General features: G+C 56.7%; 2 protein-coding genes across 5 annotated transcripts; one reads left to right on the top strand and one right to left on the bottom strand.

The window, feature by feature from the left end:
• Positions 1 to 1,718: 1,718 nt before the first annotated feature.
• Positions 1,719 to 10,488, top strand: PLEKHH3 (pleckstrin homology, MyTH4 and FERM domain containing H3). 4 transcript variants are annotated; one of them, XR_011071877.1, is made up of 13 exons: positions 1,719 to 2,340; positions 4,340 to 4,395; positions 4,735 to 4,814; positions 4,913 to 5,104; positions 5,191 to 5,348; positions 5,460 to 5,580; positions 6,367 to 6,673; positions 7,261 to 7,468; positions 7,707 to 7,834; positions 8,136 to 8,268; positions 8,464 to 8,897; positions 9,200 to 9,391; positions 10,104 to 10,242. XR_011071877.1 is itself a non-coding variant. In XM_068530301.1 (13 exons), exons 1-13 carry the CDS (start codon positions 2,179 to 2,181, stop codon positions 10,275 to 10,277), a joined length of 2,370 nt encoding a protein of 789 aa, XP_068386402.1. In that variant the 5' UTR covers positions 1,719 to 2,178; the 3' UTR covers positions 10,278 to 10,488. The 4 variants fall into 4 exon arrangements, 2 of the variants coding, with proteins under 2 accessions (XP_068386402.1, XP_068386401.1); XR_011071876.1 differs by having other exon boundaries at positions 7,707 to 7,843; XM_068530301.1 differs by having other exon boundaries at positions 8,464 to 8,922; positions 10,104 to 10,488.
• Positions 10,489 to 11,385: 897 nt separating this feature from the next.
• On the bottom strand, positions 11,386 to 16,453 carry LOC137754545 (tubulin gamma-2 chain). The gene is made up of 11 exons (XM_068530302.1): positions 16,185 to 16,453; positions 15,780 to 15,892; positions 15,413 to 15,580; positions 15,036 to 15,104; positions 14,617 to 14,696; positions 14,084 to 14,210; positions 12,980 to 13,066; positions 12,717 to 12,866; positions 12,150 to 12,302; positions 11,905 to 12,066; positions 11,386 to 11,781 (listed from the first exon to the last, which is right to left on the bottom strand). The coding sequence occupies exons 1-11, from the start codon at positions 16,231 to 16,233 to the stop codon at positions 11,584 to 11,586; spliced, it is 1,356 nt and encodes a 451-aa protein (XP_068386403.1). The 5' UTR covers positions 16,234 to 16,453; the 3' UTR covers positions 11,386 to 11,583.
• Positions 16,454 to 19,315: the final 2,862 nt, after the last annotated feature.

The following is a 19,315-nucleotide window of genomic DNA, read 5'->3' as shown; positions in this document are numbered from 1 at the left end:
ATGGCTGCCTTAGCAAGTACCGAGTTCCCGGCCTCTGGAATGTTCCGGCTGAGGCTGTCGGGGACTGTGTGTGTGCCTATGCCTGGTGTGGGGGTAGGAACGGGGCCAGGAGATTCCCGTTTTGGGTTGGATTCGATTACCACTCTACAGTCCCGTCTAAGGTTCGCTGGTGGAGAGAAAAAAGTTATTTGAAAAGTTGAGTCGCAGTTTTTCACCTTGGAGAAAATCCAAGGAGAGAATTCCAATTTGCAAATTTCCAAAGAGTGGTTATCACGGGCGGGGTGGGGGTGGGGTGACAGCCATTCTCCATCTTCCTTGGGGACGGGGTCAGAGGGAATGTACTGAGCCTGCCGGAAAGAGAGAGGTTAGACAACGGAAAGAACTTCCCTGCAGGCAAGGGCCTGGGATCCAGAGAGGGAAGAGAGTATATGGTGTGGTGTTTCCATCCCTAGGAAGTCTCAGCGCAGGCCACTCTCATCTGGGGCGAGGGCAAGGCTGGGATGGCCTCTAAAGACATTGATTCCTGGTCTTTGTTTTACACAGTCACGACAGGCAGGATGGTGTCCACGTGCGACAACTCTCGCAGTTTAATATCCGGTCAGCCAAGCTGCCCCGACCACTCCAGCCTGGAGTCTGGGGACCCAGGGCAAGAGGGGCGGAGCGTGGCGGGGATGTCTCCAGGGAGGCGCTGGCCTGCCGTCCCCGCCCTGTCCCGCCGCGCCCAGCTCGGGCTAGCCTTCCTTCTCGGAGTCTCCGGCGGCTGAGACCAAGAACCACGGGCTCCAGGGGTCAGGATCCAGGGAAGTCCCGGACATAGCGCCGATCTTCAAAGGGTCCCACACGCCAGTCACTGGGGGCCAACCTGGAACCCTCCACCAGTGATCTCAGGAATCGCCGCTGAGTCAGCAACGCACGCGCGCGCCCGCGGTCGCCCTGGCCCCGCCCCTCCTCTGGCCCCGCCCCGTCCTCTTAGAGCCTTGGTTAACCCCTTCCTACACAGAACCGCAGGATAGTCACCCTGAGAAGCCTCCACTCCGTTCGAAGACCACGGAATTCCCTAGAATCCGAAGTCACTCTCCCAACTGGAGTTCAGTGAGCTGTGCGCTCTACATTAGATTTTATTTCCGGCCTTGGTCTGCACTCTCCCAGAGTCTCTGCCTCAGCTTCTTCACCTCAAAAGGAGGTGACTCAGATCGCGGAACTGGACTCCTTCATCCAGGGGCGGAGGGCTACCTCTAGGGCTGTGCTTGGCGCAGGTAGCTAAGGCTCTTTCCTTTCTCTGGAACCCTGAGACGAGACAGGGGTGCAGAGGGCAGCAGTCGGAGCCTTTCTCTATGCGCTATGGGCACTTTGTTCTCCAAAGCTCCTGCTCGAGTGCTTTTAATTTGTTGGTTGGTGAGCCAAGAGTTAAAACAAGAGCCTGAAGGCGGGCTTCCGTGACGTCCCTAGCAGTCCGTGTCCGACCTCCGAAGCGGGGGCGTGGCTAACATCGCATTGCCCCCTCCCTCCTTATTCCCCTGCCCCTCCCCGCTGTCACCAAGCCAGGGACACATGATGCAACCCGCCGCGGTTTCAGTAGCTTGATTGGTGGCCTCGCCCGGCGCCAGGCACAGGGATTGGACAAAGGAGGCTGTGACGAAAACTGGACACAGCCCTGTAAAGAAGGGAGGAGAAAAAGAAGGGGGGGGGGCCGAAGGGGAGGGGGTTGGGGAGGCGGGGTCCCGGCACTGTGCTCGCGCCCCTAGCGCGCCAGTCCCGGGGCTGCAGGGAGCGCAGCGCGCTCGGCCCGGGCCCCGGCCACCGGACGCCCTACCGGACACGACCCTCCCTGGAGCTTGGACAACTGCCCACCTCGGACACTGCACCGGACACTGCCCCCCACAGGGCTGGACACTACAACGGACACTACTTCCCAGCTCCGGACATTGCTCCCTCCTCCCCCACCCCCGCTTCCCCCCTCCCCCTCCGGGGGCCCAGACTCTGAGCCCCCCGCAGGCTCTAGCTAGCGACCCCTTGCACCCCAGAGCCGGACACCGCCTCCTCCCAGTCCCCCTCTCCCTTTCCCTCCTCCCTTCCTCATCTTTCCCCCCCGCCCGGGTCGGAACCCCGCCAGTTTCTCCGACCCCCTGCAGCTCGGCCCCGGCTGCCCGCACCCCCATCCCCCGGCTGCTCGCCCGGATGCCTCTCCCCGGGGGATTGTGGTGGCTCCTCTGCTGCCGTCGAGGCTTTACTCTTCTGCACCGGGACTACGGGGACGGCGAGCTTAGCGGGGACGGGGACGAAGACGAGGACGAGGAGACCTTTGAGCTACGGACCCCGAGTCCAGCGGGCGGCGGGAGGGTAAGTCCCGGGGGGTTTGAAGCCTTGTCTCAATCCCTCTCACTACAACCGGCCGTCACGCCTGATCCTGCTCCAGACTCCAGCCAAACGCCGTGCTCTTGTGGACTGGGGGCTCGGGAGACGTTTTTGCCTGGGGGCCAGAAGCCCCCGAGAGCTCAAGCAGCAGCCCGCCTCGGGATGTGCCTGTGGGCCTCGCGCAGCACGCTGGGCGCTGTCCACCTGCTGGGGGCCCTGAGGCAGGGCAGGCGTCACGCCTGGCCCGACCTGGCCCAGCCTCTCCCTTCTCCGCTGGGCCCGCGTCCCATCCCGTCTCCTTCCGCCTCCGCCAGCGCCGAGGAATGTGGCGAGGCCGGCTGGGCGGCTCGGACACCTGGGTCCGCTCCGCTTCCAATTCTTGAGCGCTGAGCGCTGGGGCCAGATGCGGGAGTTCCCGCCGCGGGGACCTGGGCAAGGGGAAGCAGGCATCCTCAGACTGGGGTCCGTGGCGGGGACCCCACGGAGAGGGAGCTGGGGGCCACAACTCTCCGAGGACCCCTCATCATTACCCTGACACTCAGGGCCTCCCTGGTGAGGCTCCTGGGGAATCCCTGAGGGAATGGTGAGGGACACTCGGCTCCCGGGTTTTGTCGAACCTCCCCGTGGCGAAACTGAGGCTCTATTGGTGTGGGAGACCATCATCCCCTGACGTCCCCTCTCTGATGCCCCTGCACGCCAGCAAGCAAACTCCGGGCAACCAGACTCGCGTGTGCTGTGGCCTGGGTCAGGCTCCCTTCCCCCGCTCAGGGGTCCCCAGCAGGCCCGGTGGCTCAGTGCCCGGGTGGGGCGGGCTGCGCCGCTGGGGCCGGCGCCAGCACCTGGCGGAGGCGGAGGGCGGATAAATATAGAGGGGGGCGGGGAGGGAGGGAATCAGGGGACTGCGATTAGGGGACTTGGTCTAAGAGAGGGGTCAGCACCTGCCCTTATGGTGGTGTGGCCGAGAGCCCCTCTCAGACCCTCCAGAAGATAAGAGGATCTGCGCCTCCCGAAGGCACAGGACCCAGGCGTCCCCAAGGTTCCAGCCTGAGCAGGGTCAGCTTTGTGAACCACTGCCATTGCCTCCCTCATGCTCCACCTCCACCACCACCCCCCTCCTCGGAGCTTGGGGACAGGTGTCCCTGGCCCCCTTCCCCCACCTCCCCCTCCTGACTTTAGCTGCCTGGATGCAATGGGACTATGGCACAGTTCCCGCCTGACCTGGCTCCCGGTTGGGTTTTAGGCCTTTCTTAGACCCCAGTCTACAGTAGAAGTTCCAGGGCACAGGGGGTGGTAGAGGGAGGGCAAAATCCTGGACTGTACCTCCCATGGAGAGTATTCTTCAGCCTGGCCTGAGCCCCAGCAAAAAGACAGGGTCTTTACTTCCTACTGAGTTTCAGGGGTCCCTGTGGGAGGGTATAAGAAGCTCTTGGAGAAAGCCCTATACCGAAAGGGTCCCTCTTCCCTTCATTCACCTCCGTGCCTACCGCCTGCCTGCCAGCCTGAACACCCGCCAGCCAATGAAGGGAAAATGAGGAGGAGGGGGTGACTTCGACTGCCAGAGCAAGAAAGGACTTCATCCACCTCTCCCTCTTCACAGATTGGGAACCTAAGGCCCAAAGACTCGAAGGGGCTTGCCAGGGTTCCTCAGCAAGTTTGTAGATCCGAGTTAGCGGTTGAGCCGGTATTAGAACCCAGGTCTCCTGACTCTCTGCCCAGTGCTTTTTCTACTCTACCCCAACACCTGATTGCCTCTTTAAAGAATCACAGAGACCAGGCGAGAGTCTTGGCTTCTTAGCTTGGGCTGTTCTGTAGAGACTGGTGGAAGGGGCGAGCCCAGTGGCTTCAGCTCGCTCAGTCGCAGTCACAGTCACCATCCCACTCCTTGACTCCCCAATCCCCTGAGCAGCGCTGTCCTGGGCCAGAAGCCACTGGCATCCTGGGAGGAGGGTTCTTAGCCTGAGGGCCACCCTGCCTGTTTCCCCAGGGCCCCCTGGATGTGACGCTGACTCAGCCTGTGAGGAGCGGGCCAGTCTCAGACAGGTGAACTCAGCCCCTGCGTCCCATGGTCTGGGACCCCCGTCTTCACCGTCTTCCCTCCCGCGGTTGTGCAATAAGGGAAAGGCCTTACGCCGGACGCTGTGGTTTGGCCGGGGTCCCGGGGGGCGGTCCGGCTGGGGGCGCGGGGAGGAAGAGGGGGGGGTCCGGGCTATTTCTGGTGCGAGGTCAGAACGGCCCAGCGGTTCCCACAGCCTGGGGGAGGGGTGCCCAGCCCGGGGAGTAGGCACCCCTCGCGGTCTGGGGAGCCCTTAGAGAGGAGCCTCCTGGAGGCGGGGTGCAGGACCGCCAGGCTTGCCCAACCCTCGCTCCCCTCTTGCCCAGGCTGCAAAGCTGGGAGGAGACACGGAACCTCATCCCGGAGAAGGGGCCGTCAGAAGACGACCCAGACGTCGTCGTGAAAGGTGGGGATCCACCTCATGCGCTCTAGAGGCCCCAATCCCAACCCTCCACGGGATAATGTCTTCTCCTGCTGATCCCCTTTCCCTCCTTCTCCCTGCAGGTTGGCTGTACCGCGAGCCCCGCGGAGGAGGGGCGCGGCCCTGGTTGCCTCCGCGCCGAGCCTGGTTCGTGCTCACCCGGGACTCCTTGGACCAGTTCAGCAGCAGCGGGAAGGGGGCGCGGCGCCTCGGGAGCCTCGTGCTCACCAGCCTGTGCTCGGTGACCGGCCCTGAGCGCAGGCCCAAGGAGACCGGTGAGACCTCATGGGGATTCTCCTACCTCCCTAGGTAGCTGCCCCAGCCAGCCCTGATTGACCTCCGCGGCCTCTCTTTCCCCCAGGTCTGTGGTCAGTGACCGTGTCTGGCCGGAAGCATAGCGTCCGGCTCTGCTCGCCCCGCCACGCTGAGGCAGAGCGCTGGGGGGTGGCGCTGCGCGAAGTGATAGCCTCCAAGGCGCCGCTGGAGACCCCCACCCAGCTGCTGCTCAGGGACATTCAGGTGCGAGGGAGGGAACTCCATGGAGAAAGAGGAGGGTGGTGGACCCATAAACTTTCTGGGTTCATGGTGAGCCCCCTTCTCCATCACTTTGATCATTTCCATGGCCTCTAGGAGAGTTGTGGGGACCCGGAAGCTGTGGCCCTTATTTACAGACGGAACCCAATTCTGAGGCACACTAGTGGGGCCCTGTATGCCCCACTTCTGCCCCTGCCCTACGGAGTCAGTGCCCCAGGTGAGTGGTGTCATGGCCCAAGACCCTTGGATGGGGAATCTGAATGCCTCACCTGATAGGGATCTAGGAGTCCTCAGGGGGCCTACCCAGCCCCTCATTTTTCAAAGGATGAAGATGAAACCAGAAGCTGAGCAGACTGATACCCAAGGTAGAGGGGGAGGAAAGCCAGCACAGAAAGTAAAGGCTCCCTTTGACCACCTTCTCTGGATCTCATTCTGACTACTGATGTTCCTTCATGAGTTTTTACACCCTCTATTTTGTTCTTTCATTATACTCTCAACACCATGGCATACTGCCTTTACAAGTGGTGGGAAAGCCACCACCTTGGGAGAATGTGCTGACCTCATCTAGTTATACTTCTCCCCAAAAGGGAATAGTGACAGGCCCAGGTCCTCAAGCTAGAGGATAACGGGGAGCTGGGAGAAGAACCCTGGTTTTCTGACTCGCGGTCCAACCTGTTTTCTGGCCCATGGTGATAGCTGTCAGTACCCAAATACAGAATCTGAAGGTTGACCCTGTGTCCTTATAGTCCATCCCTCCAAGTTACTAACTCAAAGTGCAGCCTTAGGGGATCTGGAGGGGGAGATTCCCGGGTGGCAGGGGTTGAATTTGGCTCTGTGGGGACGATTGCTTTCCCTTCACTCTTCCTGTCCTTCGCACTCTCCCCTCCTTGCCACCCCTGTCCCCTTACACTCCCTCTGACCTTCCCCTGGTTCACGCCTACCTCCCAGGGCCCAGCTCTGTGTCCCCTCTCCAAACCGTCCCTCCGCCCCCGCCGTCCCGCAGGTCCGGGCTACGCTCCCTTGCGCGAGGAGGCGGTGCGGCTGTTCCTGGCGCTGCAGGCCCTGGAGGGGGCGCGGCGCCCCGGGCCCCTGATGCAGGGTGTGCTCCAGACCTGCCGGGACCTGCCCGCGCTCCGAGACGAGCTCTTCCTGCAGCTGGCTAAGCAGACCTCGGGCCCCGCAGGCCCCCCCGGGCCTCCAGCTACCCAAGACCCTGCGGCCCTGCGGTACTGGCAGCTCCTCACTTGCATGAGCTGTACCTTCCGGCCTGGCGGACCTGTACGGGGGCACCTCCTGGGGCATCTGGAGAGGTGAGAGGGGAGGCGTGGGGGTAAGGCCAAGGCAAGGGAGCTAAGGGGCTGGGAAAGAATGGCAGGTCTTTCCAAAGGGTTTGGCAGATGGAGAACTTGGACCCAGACAAGGGAAGGGACTTGCTCCAAGGTCAGGGCTCTGCTAATATGCATAGTGCCTTTGTGGGAATTACAAGATCATACACCACTTGCGAGCGGAGGAATTACAAAAAGGCTCCCCACTTTGGGCAGCGGAATTATTAAAAGGCTGTTTTTCTCGGAGCTGATGCAGTCCAGCGCCAGGGCTTTTAGGTTGGAAAGAGGAATGAGGCTGGAGTTTGGATTTCAACCCGAAGGAGGATCATGGAAACTTTGGGAAGTGGGAGGGGGCAGTAAAGAGAAAGCTGCCAGGGGCCTTAGAAAGTAATTCTGCTCCATACAGAGCATCGGGGTAGATTCAGAAGATCTGGCCGCGCTGCCTTCAAGGAACTTAAGAGTTGGAGGGGAGGGAATCGGCGAGGCGAAATAAACTATAAAGTAAGAAGGCAATAGGGAGGAGGTGAAGGAAAGCCCTCGGAGCACTGACTCTCCAGTTCTCCCTAACCCAGGACTGAGCAGGCGCTCCCGGACTCGGAACTGGCGGAATACGCGCGCTTCATACGAAAAGCGCTGGGCCGGACGCGCGGCCGGGAGCTGGTGCCCTCGCTGGCAGAGATTTCCGCGCTGAGCCGACGGCAGGAGTTGTTGTGCACCGTGCACTGTCCGGGGGCTGGTGCCTGCCCTGTGGCCATAGACTCCCACACCACGGCGGGAGACGTAAGACCACAGAGAAAACCCCTGAAACCTCAACCTTCCTCCCAGCTTCCCATGCCTGGCTCTCCTGGTGCCTGGGCCCTAGGTTTGCCCGAGTCTGAGAGTCATCAGTTGGGTAACGGCTGTATGTGGCGGGACTAAGAGACCTGAAAGACTCCTCCAGTTAGACCCCTCCAGAAGTACTGGCAAGACCCCTGCGCGGTCTGGGTCTGACTTTCCTCTTATGTTCTCACCCCTCCAGGTTGCTCGAGAGCTGGTGGGGCGGCTGGGCTTGACCCGGAGCCGCAATGCATTCGCGCTGTACGAGCAGCGAGGGGCCCAGGAGCGAGCCCTGGCCGGGGGGACTCTCGTGGCCGACGTGCTCACCAGGTTTGAGAAGTAAATGTCCAGCCCCAGCCCTGCTCTCCGTTAGCCCATTCGCCTCTCGGCTTCGGTCAATCCCTAAGCAAACGTTTACCGAGCGCCTGCCACTTGCCCGGAACAGTAAATTTCACTGGTTCACAGATGGATTCTTGTCCGCCGGCGGTTTGCAGTCAGGCTTCAAGGCTCGCCTACTCTGTTCATTCCGCCAGGGCCCCGCCCCAAACATCTGGCCCCGCCTCTTTCCCCTGGGCCCGCGCCTTGGGGGCCCCTGCTTCCCGGAAGCATCGCGGCCTTCTTTATTCTGCAGCTTGGCGGCGGAGGAAGCCGGGCTGGAGGACCCGCCGGACTCCGGCTGGAGACTGTGTCTGCGTCTTCACGGACCACTGCACCGTGAGGGGCTGTCCCCAGACGGTCACGAACTGCCCTTCCTCTTTGAGCAGGTGAGGATCTCCGGTATTCACGCCCAGCGAAGACCCGCGAGCCTGAACCCCTCCCTTTCTGGGCCATCGCATTTCGTCGTTATGGCAACCCCTGGGGAGGCGGTGCTCGAACCCAGACCTCAGGTTCCACACCCCGAGGTGTCTTCGCGACGGTACCCCGCCGCTCCAGCGCTGACGCCCCCTGCCTCCCCGTAGGCTCACGCTCTGCTGCTGCGCGGCCGGCCGGCCCTGCCCGACGACACGCTGCGCGCCCAGGCGGCGCTGCGCCTGCGGAGTCTGCACCGAGACTTCTCCCCGCGGGCGCCCCTGCCGCGCCTGGACCGCTTGCTGCCCACCCCGGCCCCGCCGCGTGAAGACCCTCCCCGCCCGGTGCCCAGGCCTCCCCGCTCCGCCGCCCTGCTGGCCGGGGCAATCTGGAGCCCGGGCCTGGCCAAGAGGCGGGCGGAGCGGGCCCGGCGCGGCGGGGCCGGCCGCCCGGCGGGAAGCGTGGCCCGCGAGGGAGGAGGTGGCGCCGGCACGGCGGCTGCTGTGCTGGGAGGCTGGAAGCGGCTACGGGGCATGGGCCGAGCTGAGGCCATGGCTGCCTACCTGGCTCTGGCGGCGCAGTGTCCAGGGTTCGGCGCTGCTCGGTATGACGTTCTGGAGCTGAGCACGGTGAGGGGGAGAAGGGAGAGGGGGACTCTGGCGGCCCGAGCCCCACACCTTTGCCCCAGAGCCACAGGCCCCCATTGTGGGTCACTTCACTCCCTACACCCAGCACAGCTGCCCATCTCAAACCCCAGGAGTCACTGGCCCTGGGGCCCTCACCTCTGTGGACCTGTGGATTATAGGGGCGGACCAGGAAACTTCTTGCTCACAGCCATCTCCCCACACCAAAAATAATGCTGCAGGGTTCCCTCCTTCCACCCTGACTCTGCCTGTCTGTCCGCAGGAGCCTGGTGGGGGCGCTCCACAGAAGCTATGCCTGGGCCTGGGAGCCAAGGCCATGTCCCTCTCCCGACCGGGTGAGACACAGCCCGTTCACCGTGTCAGCTATGGCCGTGTGGCCGCCTGCCAACTAATGGGCCCCCATACCCTGGCATTGAGGGTGGGAGAGAGCCAGCTCCTCCTGCAGAGTCCCCAGGTGAGTGGGAAGAGGGTGTAGAAGGAGGAAGGAAGGGAAAGGATGTCAAGAAACATTTATTAAGCATTGAGCATGGGCCAGGTACAGCTCTAGACCCTGGAGATCCAACAGTGATCAAAGACAAACAAGGAGCTTACATCAGAGCCAGCAATCAGACACTAAACAAGGAATCAAGCACTTTTTTTTTTTTTTTTTCTAAGTTTTTTGGCCACACCAGGCGGCATGCGGGATCTTAGTTCCCTGACCAGGGATGGAACCCATGCCCCCTGCAGTGGAAGTGTGGAGTCTCAGCCACTGGACAGCCAGGGAAGTCCCCTCAAAGACTATTTACGACAGTGACAAATGCTATGAAGGAAAGGGTAGTGAGACAGGAAGTGATTGGAGGGGGCCATAGCATTAGGTAGGACGGTCAGGAAAAGATACGCAACAACAGTGACACTTAAGCTAGCCAAAGGAAGATCTGGGGGCACAGCATTCCAGGTGGAGGGACTTGCAAGTGCAAAGGCCCTGAGTTGAGAATAACCTTAGGATATTAGAGGAGCAGAAAGAAGCAAGTGTGATTGGCACATTGTGAGTGAGGGAGAGCGATGAGGAGGAAGGAAAGATTGTAGGGGGCAGCTCATGTAAGGCCTTGGGAAGGAGCCTGGGTGGAGGATGAGAAAAAGGAGAACCCAGTGGCCCTTTGTGTACTCTGACCTCTGCCCTCCCTTAGGTGGAAGAGATCATGCAGCTGGTGAATGCCTACTTGGCCAACCCCTCCCCTGAGAGGCCCAGCAGTAGTCCTCCTCCATGCCAAGACCTGCCAGACACCTCCCCTCCCAGCCAGCACCCGGGCCTGGACGAGCCCCAGGGACAGTCTGGCTGTTTGGGGCAGCTGCAGGACTGAGCTTGCCAAGAGGTCACGACCTCCCTCTTGCCTCCATCCTGGACTTGGACTGCTCTGCGATTTCAGGGAACCATGGACCCTTTTGGCCCTGCAGGGACAGGGCACACCCCACACCCAAGGGCTGCAATGGGTGCAGACGATTTTCTAGTTTGTTTCTTAATTTATTTGTAGAAGAGAAGACACACACAAAAAAATTCCTTATTTACACAAACCCTTCCTGTGGGAGTGTTGTCAGTGGGATAAGTTGGAGCCCCAGAGCTCAGAGCTCCACCTCCGGGGACGCCCACACTCTGGGCTTTTACCAGCACTGAGGGGAGTCTGAACACCACAGGGCTCCACCCTCCGTGACCTTCTGGATTTAACCTCCTCCTGGCCCGTATGCTGCCCTAGGGTGGTGGGTGGGGCAGGCAAGAGGACAGCTTTGGAAGCTGGCAATTACTCATCCTTCTTCCACTGAGTGGCATAGGGGTGGCCTCTTGGCATCCCTGAGGCCCGAGGACAGTGAGTCATCAGGACTGGCACTACCCAGTCCTACCCTGGTGTCCAGCTTCTGGGTCTTGGTTGGGTCCATCTTTAGTGTGCCTACTGCTTTGGGACTGGAACAGAAGAAGCCTGGGGCAGGATCAGACCCAAGAACTTCTCTGGCACAGATAAAGAATTTATCAGGATGGGCTCAGCCCTACTTTTATCAGATTGGGCTGAATTGGGATTGATTCCTGAGGATCTAATCGCCTTGTGCCTGGGAATACAGTCTTGGCTTTCTTGACCTGCTCAGAATGCTGCAGGCCGTCCTTCAGTAGCCTCTACAGCCTCTGCCCTGAGTGGAGGAGGCTGGGGCAATATGGGCAATACTGATCCACCCTGGGGCAGGAGCTTAGGCACTGAGGAGACAGCAGACATCAGTAATCCTCTGTAGTCTTGAGAGTAGGACTGGCTCCAGTAGAACAGCTTGGTTCTAGGCAAGGGATGCTCATGGAAACAGTGGACACACAAAGACCGGGACTAAGCTAGAGCAGGTAAAGGCCACCCTACCAACACATGCCTGGAAACTGTGAGGCACCATGGAGATCCTTTTATCATCCCCCATATTCATAGACCAAGGCCTGACTATATTCACAATGAAGCTTTATTACTTTATTAGAGCTAAATAAGCATACCAAGGGTCAGGCATGGAAGGGAGGAAGCAGGGCCAACTCCTGGGCTGGAGAAGAACCTAGAAAGGTTGTTGGTGAGGGGAATTTGGACCAGAGGGACCAGGCATGATGGGGGCTGTGCTTACTGTCCAGGGGGTGCAGTGGGGAGGAAGTCACTGCTCTTGGGTGCCCCAGGAGATGTAGTCTGGCCGCGTGGCTGCATGGTACTCGTCAATAAGCTCCTGCACGACCTCCCTGGACCTGTCCAGCTCGTCAAAGTTCTCCTTGAAGATGTCCTCCTTGCGGAACTGCTCCAGGAAGGCCTCCCGCTTCCGCAGCTTGTCGTACTGCTGGCAGGAACTTTCAAAGAGCTGCAAGAGATAGAAATCTCCAGGAGCCAGTGCAAGACAAGGGGTTGGAATGGATCTGGGGGAGAATGAGGAAGGTGGCTAGTGGAAGAGAGTGGCCAAAGAAGACCAGGAGGCTAGGCTCACCGAGGAGATGCTGGTGTGGTTGGCCATCATGAGCCCGCTGACCCTGTGGGCAGAAGGCAGGTAGGGCGACTTCCTGGACAGGGCCACCTGGATGCTGGCTGGGCCCCAGGGGATGAAGTTGGCCAACTTCCTTTCCCGGATCCTCTGCAGGCTCTTGTGGACCTGGGGTGGGCACAGGAGTGGTGGTGGTAGCCTCTCCTCTACCCCTGTGGGCTCTGGGGGTAGAACGAAGGGGCCTCACCTACCTGGGTAGGGTCCACCTCCCCCTGGATGATGTTGAGGATGGCGATGTAGCAGTGGTTGGTCTGGCGATCCCGGCCCGTGGACACCATCACGTTCTTGGGCTGCAGCAGCCTCCTCATGACGTCCAGGACCGTGGTCTTCCTCACGCTGGCCACCTGAGGGGAGAGTGGCCACAGGGCAGGCCAGCACTCAGGGCACAGTCGAGACACGCACGGACAGAGCAGTAGGCAACACACATCCCCATCAGACTCGGGGTAGTTTGGCCTCTCTGGGGAGTGTCCTTAGATTCAGGTCCACCCTGAGCCTCTGCTGTGGGATCGGGGATCTCAGTCCTCCCGAGCTCAGCAAGCTCACGCCCTTGTGCGGGAGCATCAGCAGACCCCGTACAGCCCGGGCCCTGCAGGGAGCCACAGGCAGAGGGAAGAGGAGAGCAAGTCAGCCAGGAAGTCGCCCAGCCTGTGCCAGTCCCTGAGCGCAGGGCCTCTGGGGGCTGCACGGGGCAGCTCCGGGTGCAGCAGGGAAAAGAGAAAGGCTAGGCAGGGCCTGCTGGGCCTGAGGGCTGCTCTTACCGACTGGTCCGTGGTGAGGGGTGTGTAGCCAGTCATGAGGAAGTGGAGCCGTGGTGTGGGAATGAGCGAGGCGATGAGGCCGATGAGGTCGTTGTTCATGTAGCCGGGGTAGCGCAGGGTGGTGGTGCTGGCCGACATGATGGTGGACACCTGGGGACAGGGGTGCTGTGTCAAGGGCCTTGTCCTGGGAGGCCTCCCTTCCCCAGATGGCACTCCGGCAAGGCGGGGTTCCAGTCCCAAGGAGTCTAGGAGTGAGGGCTCACCAGCTGGTTGATCTGAGAGAAGGATGGGTTCTGGATGTGCAGGCGGTCTGTGGCGATCCGGTTCAGGGCTGTGTTGTCCAGCACCACCTAGGGGGACAGAAGAGGGTCACGGCACCTTTTTGAGGAGAAAGGGGGCAGAGAAATAAGTAATTTGCTTAGTCCCCCTCTAAACTCCAAAACTAGGAAGAACTCCAAAACTAGGAAGTAGGTGTGCTAATTTAAAGGGCAAGTACTGTCTCTGGGGCATCAGGAGACACGTTTCTACCACCCAGTGCATTAAACAAATATTTGATTGTCCAACATGTGCCAGGCATGGTGCCTAGAGAAACTATGGAGAGTAAAATAGGCATGGTCTTCCCCCTCACCACATCTATAGTCTAGAGGAGGGAGACCGACATTAAATATAAAACAACAGCAAAGTATAGTTATAGCCTGAAATATGCACAAAGGAATTTGACCTTGTCTCGGTGGTCAGGGAAGGTTTTGCTAAGAAAGTGACCCTTGGGCTGAGAATGTGAGCATGAGTAGGCATTATACAGGCTAAGTGGAGTGGCTTCCCTGGTGGCACAGTGGTTAAGAATCCGCCTGCCAATGCAGGGGACACGGGTTTGAGCCCTGGTCCAGGAGGATCCCACATGCCATGGAGCAACTAAGCCTGTAAGCCACAGCTACTGAGCCCGCGTGCCACAACTACTGAAGCTCGCACGCCTAGAGCCTGTGCTCTGCAACAAGAGAAGCCACCACAATAAGAAGCCCACACACCACAACGAAGAGTAGCCCCGCTCACTGCAACTAGAGAAAGCCCGTGCGCAGCAATGAAGACTCAATGCAGCCAAAAATAAAATTAATTAATTAATTAAAAAAAAAAAAGAGGCTAAGTGGAGACACGTGGGGTGGGGGGGTGTTATTCACTTTGCTGAGAGTCTTGCTGCCTAAAGGGACTATAAGAAACTTGGTCAGGTCCTTATTTCATAATTTGGTCCACCAGGTACGGCTTTGTTGGTCCTCTGTTCTCTGGGCAAGGGCTTGGGAAGGGCAGGGTGTAGGTGTCTCTCTGGTTTGGGGAGGTCGACCAAAGCCCCCACTCCCTCCTCGCATGCTCACCACACAGTCTGCGTTCTGGGTCAGCCTTTTGAGCGTGAGCAGTGAGTTGTAGGGCTGGACCACCACATCGCTCATCTCATCCTGGTTGGGAAACACTGAGTATGTCTGCACCAGCTTCTTGGGGTACCTGGGGGTGAGGAAGAGGGAAAGGGGAAGGTGACATAGTAAATTGGAAGGACTCCCATCACTGCCCATCTCTATCTTCTCTAGGGATAACAGGGGCCATTCCTTTCCAAGTGCCACCAACATCTTATACAAAAGGGGTGAGGGCAGAACTGAGTCTTCAGAGCCCAGAAGCCAAAAAAGATAAGCCTAAAGCATCAAACCTCGTAGGTCCCCTTCTCCCCCTAGGCAAACCCCCCTCCTGGGAGTTACTGCTTCCAAGATGTTCTCTGGGTGGCCAGGCTCTGTTCCTACCTATGACTCAAAGGTGGTAGTGGTAGGCCTTCCAGTCCGAAAGAAAAAAGCGATAAAAAGGAAAGACATTACCCAGGGAAACAGGGCTAATGCCCTCTCCCCAAACACAGGCTTACCTGTCATTCAGTCGCTCTAAGAGGTAGGAACCCAGGCCAGAACCGGTGCCCCCAGCGATGGAATGACACAGCACGAAGCCCTGCAAGGGAGGGATGGAGAGGCAGTCTCCAGGGATCTGGCGGAGAGGCTTCAGGCTTGTGTCATTCCCCACTCCCAACATGCTCATGTGTCAAGGCTTCCTCTGTGTCCATCCAGACTGAGGCTCCTTGAGAAGGAAGGAGCTGATGCCATCCAGATTAGGATCTCCTTGAGGACACGGACTGTACCTTATTTACCTCACTATCTCACATCTGATACTCAATGGACGAGTTTTGAATTGAATTGCCCCCATCACACATCTGATCAGGCTATCTCCTAACCTTTCCCCAGCACTTTTCAGCTTCCTCCCCACCCCCACCCCCCAGGGGGGCAGCCTCACCTCTAGGCTGTCACTTCCATCTGCTTCTCGGTCTATGATGTCAAAGATGTCTTCATGGATTTTCTCACCCTGTATAGAGACATGAGGAGGGAGGATGAGGATGAAGTTTCTGGAGAGCATCTCTTTTCAGCACCAATAATTCTACTCTCGGACACTGCTGCCACCTCAAACAGAGGGCTATGGCCCTCCCCCCAGAAATGCTACTTTGCAAATGGTTTGCACAAAGTTTGCATAAACCTCTCTCTGGCTGTCCCTCTTATCAGGGTAATCCCCTTGTCTCTTATTTATTGTCAGTGTGGGCAAATCCCCAGACTGCTTGTTCCTGCGTTGCCCCAGAAAGGGAACATCAAGAATCTCTGGGATGGCCACCTGGATACCTGGGAGAATCCGCTGGCCCAGTTGTTGCCAGCTCCTCCTCCATGCTCTGACAGGTAGATGTTCTCTGGGTTGTAGAGCTTGGCGTAGGGGGAATTGAGGATGGAATGGATCACCCGCGGCTCCAGGTCCAGCAGCACCGCCCTGGGGATGTAGTGCTCATCGTCTGCCTGTCAAGGGGAGTCCAGGATCGGGCCCAGTAAGCTCGGGCCCACCCAGTCCTCCCGTCCTCCCAACTCTGGCTCCTGCCTGCCCTCCCTCTTCAAGCCAGCCGCCCTGGCTCCTTTGCCCAGCAGGTTTCCCAGTACCAAGCCCTTCGTTTCAGGCCCCATGGGCCATTGCCAACCCTGGCTAAGTCGCTGGGGGCACCTGGTAGAAAAAGACGTCCTTGCGGTCAGTGCCTTCGGTGGCGAACTCCTCCACGATGCCCTCGGGGCTGATACCATGCTCGGCGCACAGCTGTTTCCAGAACTCGAACCCAACTGGGGGGGAGAGGAGAGACGCCTGGATCTGCTAGAGCCGTAAGGCCTCAGGAGCCCAGGGTGAGGCTCAGAGGCTGTCACACTCAGAGGGTGGGCCCAAGAGTCTGGGAGCCGTGACAGCCGGGGGCTGGAGGCAGGGCTCTCGGTCTGGGGTCCGGGACTTGGTTCATCATGCGCAGTAGGGCAGGGTGTTCATGGAAGGGAAAGGGGGGGCTGGAGGATGCGAAGCACTCGGGTGGGACCCGAAGGGGCAGAACCGGAGACTGGCTGGGCCCGGCGATCGTTCGCTCACTCTGGTTGCCGCACTGGCCCAGTTGCAGGGTGATGATCTCCCGGGGCATCGCTTTTCAGACGAGGGCGCGCCAGCCCGTCCGGGCCAAGCGGGAGTCACGGCAGGGACTAATGCCTGGCAGCCGGACGCGCAGGACGTGGGGAGCGCGCGCTCTCTTCGGCTTTTGACGCGGATGCTCAGTCTGCGCGTGTGCAGTGCGGGCCTCCCCTCGGCCGGCGGCCGCGGAGCCCAACCTGGGCATCTTCTCCCCCACAGCAGTTGCAGCTGGAATTCCGCACAGGCGCAGAGTGAGGCCACGCCCCCTCCTGCCCACCCACCCCAGCTCCGCGTCTGCGTAGTGAGACTTGCCAGGCCGCGGGGTAGCGACTCGGTGTGGGGGAGGGGAGGGGAGGGGCGGGCGATCCAGGTGTCTGGAGTCAGCCGCGCTTTACAGGTAGGTGAGCGGCTATGCCCGCTCTGCTAGATAGAGGGGCTGGATTCAAGCCAATTTTCTTCTTTTAAATTTCTATTTTTAAATTAAATGTACCTAACAAAATTTACCATTTTAACCATTTTTAACTACAATTCTGTGGGATTAAGTATATACACGTTCTGCAACTGTCACCACCATTCATCTCCAGAACTGTCACCTTCCCAAGCTGAAACTGTACCCCTTGAACAGTAACCCCGCCCCCATCGCCATTCTACTTTCTGTCTCTATGAATTTGACTAAGTAACTCATATAAGTGGAATCACACCGTTTTGTGTTTTTGTGTCTGTCTAATTTCATTTAGCATAATGTCATCAAGGTTAGTCCATGTTACAGACTATATCAGCATTTTATTCCTTGTTAAGGCTGTATAATATTCTGTTGTATGCATATACCACGTTTTTAAAAAACATCTTTATTGGAGTATAATTGCTTTACAATGGTGTGTTAGTTTCTGCTTTATAACAAAGTGAATCAGTTATACATATACATATGTTCCCATATCTCTTCCCTCTTGCATCTCCCTCCTTCCCACCCTCCCTATGCCACCCGTCTAGGTGGTCACAAAGCACAGAGCTGATCTCCCTGTGCTATGCAGTTGCTTCCCACTAGCTATCTATTTTACGTTTGGTAGTGTATATATGTCCATGCCACTCTCTCACTTTGTCACATCTCACCCTTCCCCCTCCCCATATCCTCAAGTCCATTCTCTAGTAGGTCTGTGTCTTTATTCCCGTCTTGCCACTAGGTTCTTCATGACCTTTTTTTTTTTTTTTTCCCTTAGATTCCATATATATGTGTTAGCATACTGTATTTGTTTTTCTCTTTCTGACTTACTTCACTCTGTATGACAGACTCTAGGTCCATCCACCTCACTACAAATAACTCAAATTCGTTTCTTTTTATGGCTGAGTAATATTCCATTGTATATATGTGCCACATCTTCTTTATCCATTCATTCGATGATGGACACTTAGGTTGCTTCCATGTCCTGGCTACTGTAAATAGAGCTGCAATGAACATTTTGGTACATGACTCTTTTTGAATTATGGTTTTCTCAGGGTATATGCCCAGTAGTGGGATTGCTGCGTCGTATGGTAGTTCTATTTTTAGTTTTTTAAGGAACCTCCATACTGTTCTCCATAGTGGCTGTATCAATTTACGTTCCCACTAACAGTGCAAGAGTGTTCCCTTTTCTCCACACCCTCTCCAGCATTTATTGTTTCTAGATTTTTTGATGATGGCCATTCTGACCGGTGTGAGATGATATCTCATTGTAGTTTTGATTTGCATTTCTCTAATGATTAATGATGTTGAGCATTCTTTCATGTGCTTGTTGGCAATCTGTATATCTTCTTTGGAGAAATGTCTGTTTAGGTCTTCTGCCCATTTTTGGATTGGGTTGTTTGTTTTTTTGTTATTGAGCTGCATGAGCTGCTTGTAAATTTTGGAGATTAATCCTTTGTCAGTTGCTTCGTTTGCAAATATTTTCTCCCATTCTGAGGGTTGTCTTTTGGTCTTGTTTATGGTTTCCTTTGCTGTGCAAAAGCTTTTAAGTTTCATTAGGTCCCATTTGTTTATTTTTGTTTTTATTTCCACTTCTCTAGGAGCTGGATCAAAAAGGATCTTGCTGTGATTTATGTCATAGAGTGTTCTGCCTATGTTTTCCTCTAAGAGTTTGATAGTGTCTGGCCTTACATTTAGGTCTTTAATCCATTTTGAGTTTATTTTTGTGTATGGTGTTAGGGAGTGTTCTAATTTCATACTTTTACATGTAACTGTCCAGTTTTCCCAGCACCACTTATTGAAGAGACTGTCTTTTCTACACTGTATATGCTTGCCTCCTTTATCAAAGATAAGGTGACCATATGTGCGTGGGTTTATCTCTGGGCTTTCTATCCTGTTCCATTGATCTATGTTTCTGTTTTTGTGCCAGTACCATACTGTCTTGATTACTGTTGCTTTGTAGTATAGTCTGAAGTCAGGGAGCCTGATTCCTCCAGCTCCATATCCATCCATCCATGGACATTGGAGTTGCTTCCACCTATTGGCTATTGTGAATAATGCTGCTACGAACATGGGTGTACAAATATCTGTTTGACTGCCTACTTTCAATTCTTCTGGGTATATGCCCACAAGCGGAATTGCTGGATCATAGGATAATTCTGTGTTTACTTTTTTTGAGGAATTGCCATACCATTTTCCACAGTGGCTGCACCATTTTACATTCCCACCAGCAATGCACAAGAGTTCCAAATTCTCCACATCCTTGCCAACACGTGTTACTTTAAAAAGTAGACATCTTAATGAATGTGAAGTGGTATCTCATTGTGGTTTCTATTTTATTTTAAATTAAAAAAATTTTTAAACATACAAGCATGATTTTGTATTTTTACTATATATTTTTTTGCTTTGAAATTTTACATAAATGGTATCAGAGTGTGATATCCTTTTGTAACCTGGTTTTTTTCACCCTACATTAGATTTTGTGATTTAGCCATGTTGACACATGTAGATTTATTTCATTCCTTTTAACTGCTTCAAAGTATTTCATTGGATGAATAAAACCAGTCTATTCTATTTCCACACAGGGCCAGTTAGACTGTTTCCACTATTCTCTCTTACATCAAGTGAGTACAGGACTCGTCCACTTGTGAACGTG

This window comes from Eschrichtius robustus, chromosome 20, assembly GCF_028021215.1.
Source record: "Eschrichtius robustus isolate mEscRob2 chromosome 20, mEscRob2.pri, whole genome shotgun sequence".
Taxonomy (NCBI): domain Eukaryota; kingdom Metazoa; phylum Chordata; class Mammalia; order Artiodactyla; family Eschrichtiidae; genus Eschrichtius; species Eschrichtius robustus.
Note: the sequence above shows the minus strand (reverse complement) of the source record. Positions and strands in the feature narration are given on the sequence as shown.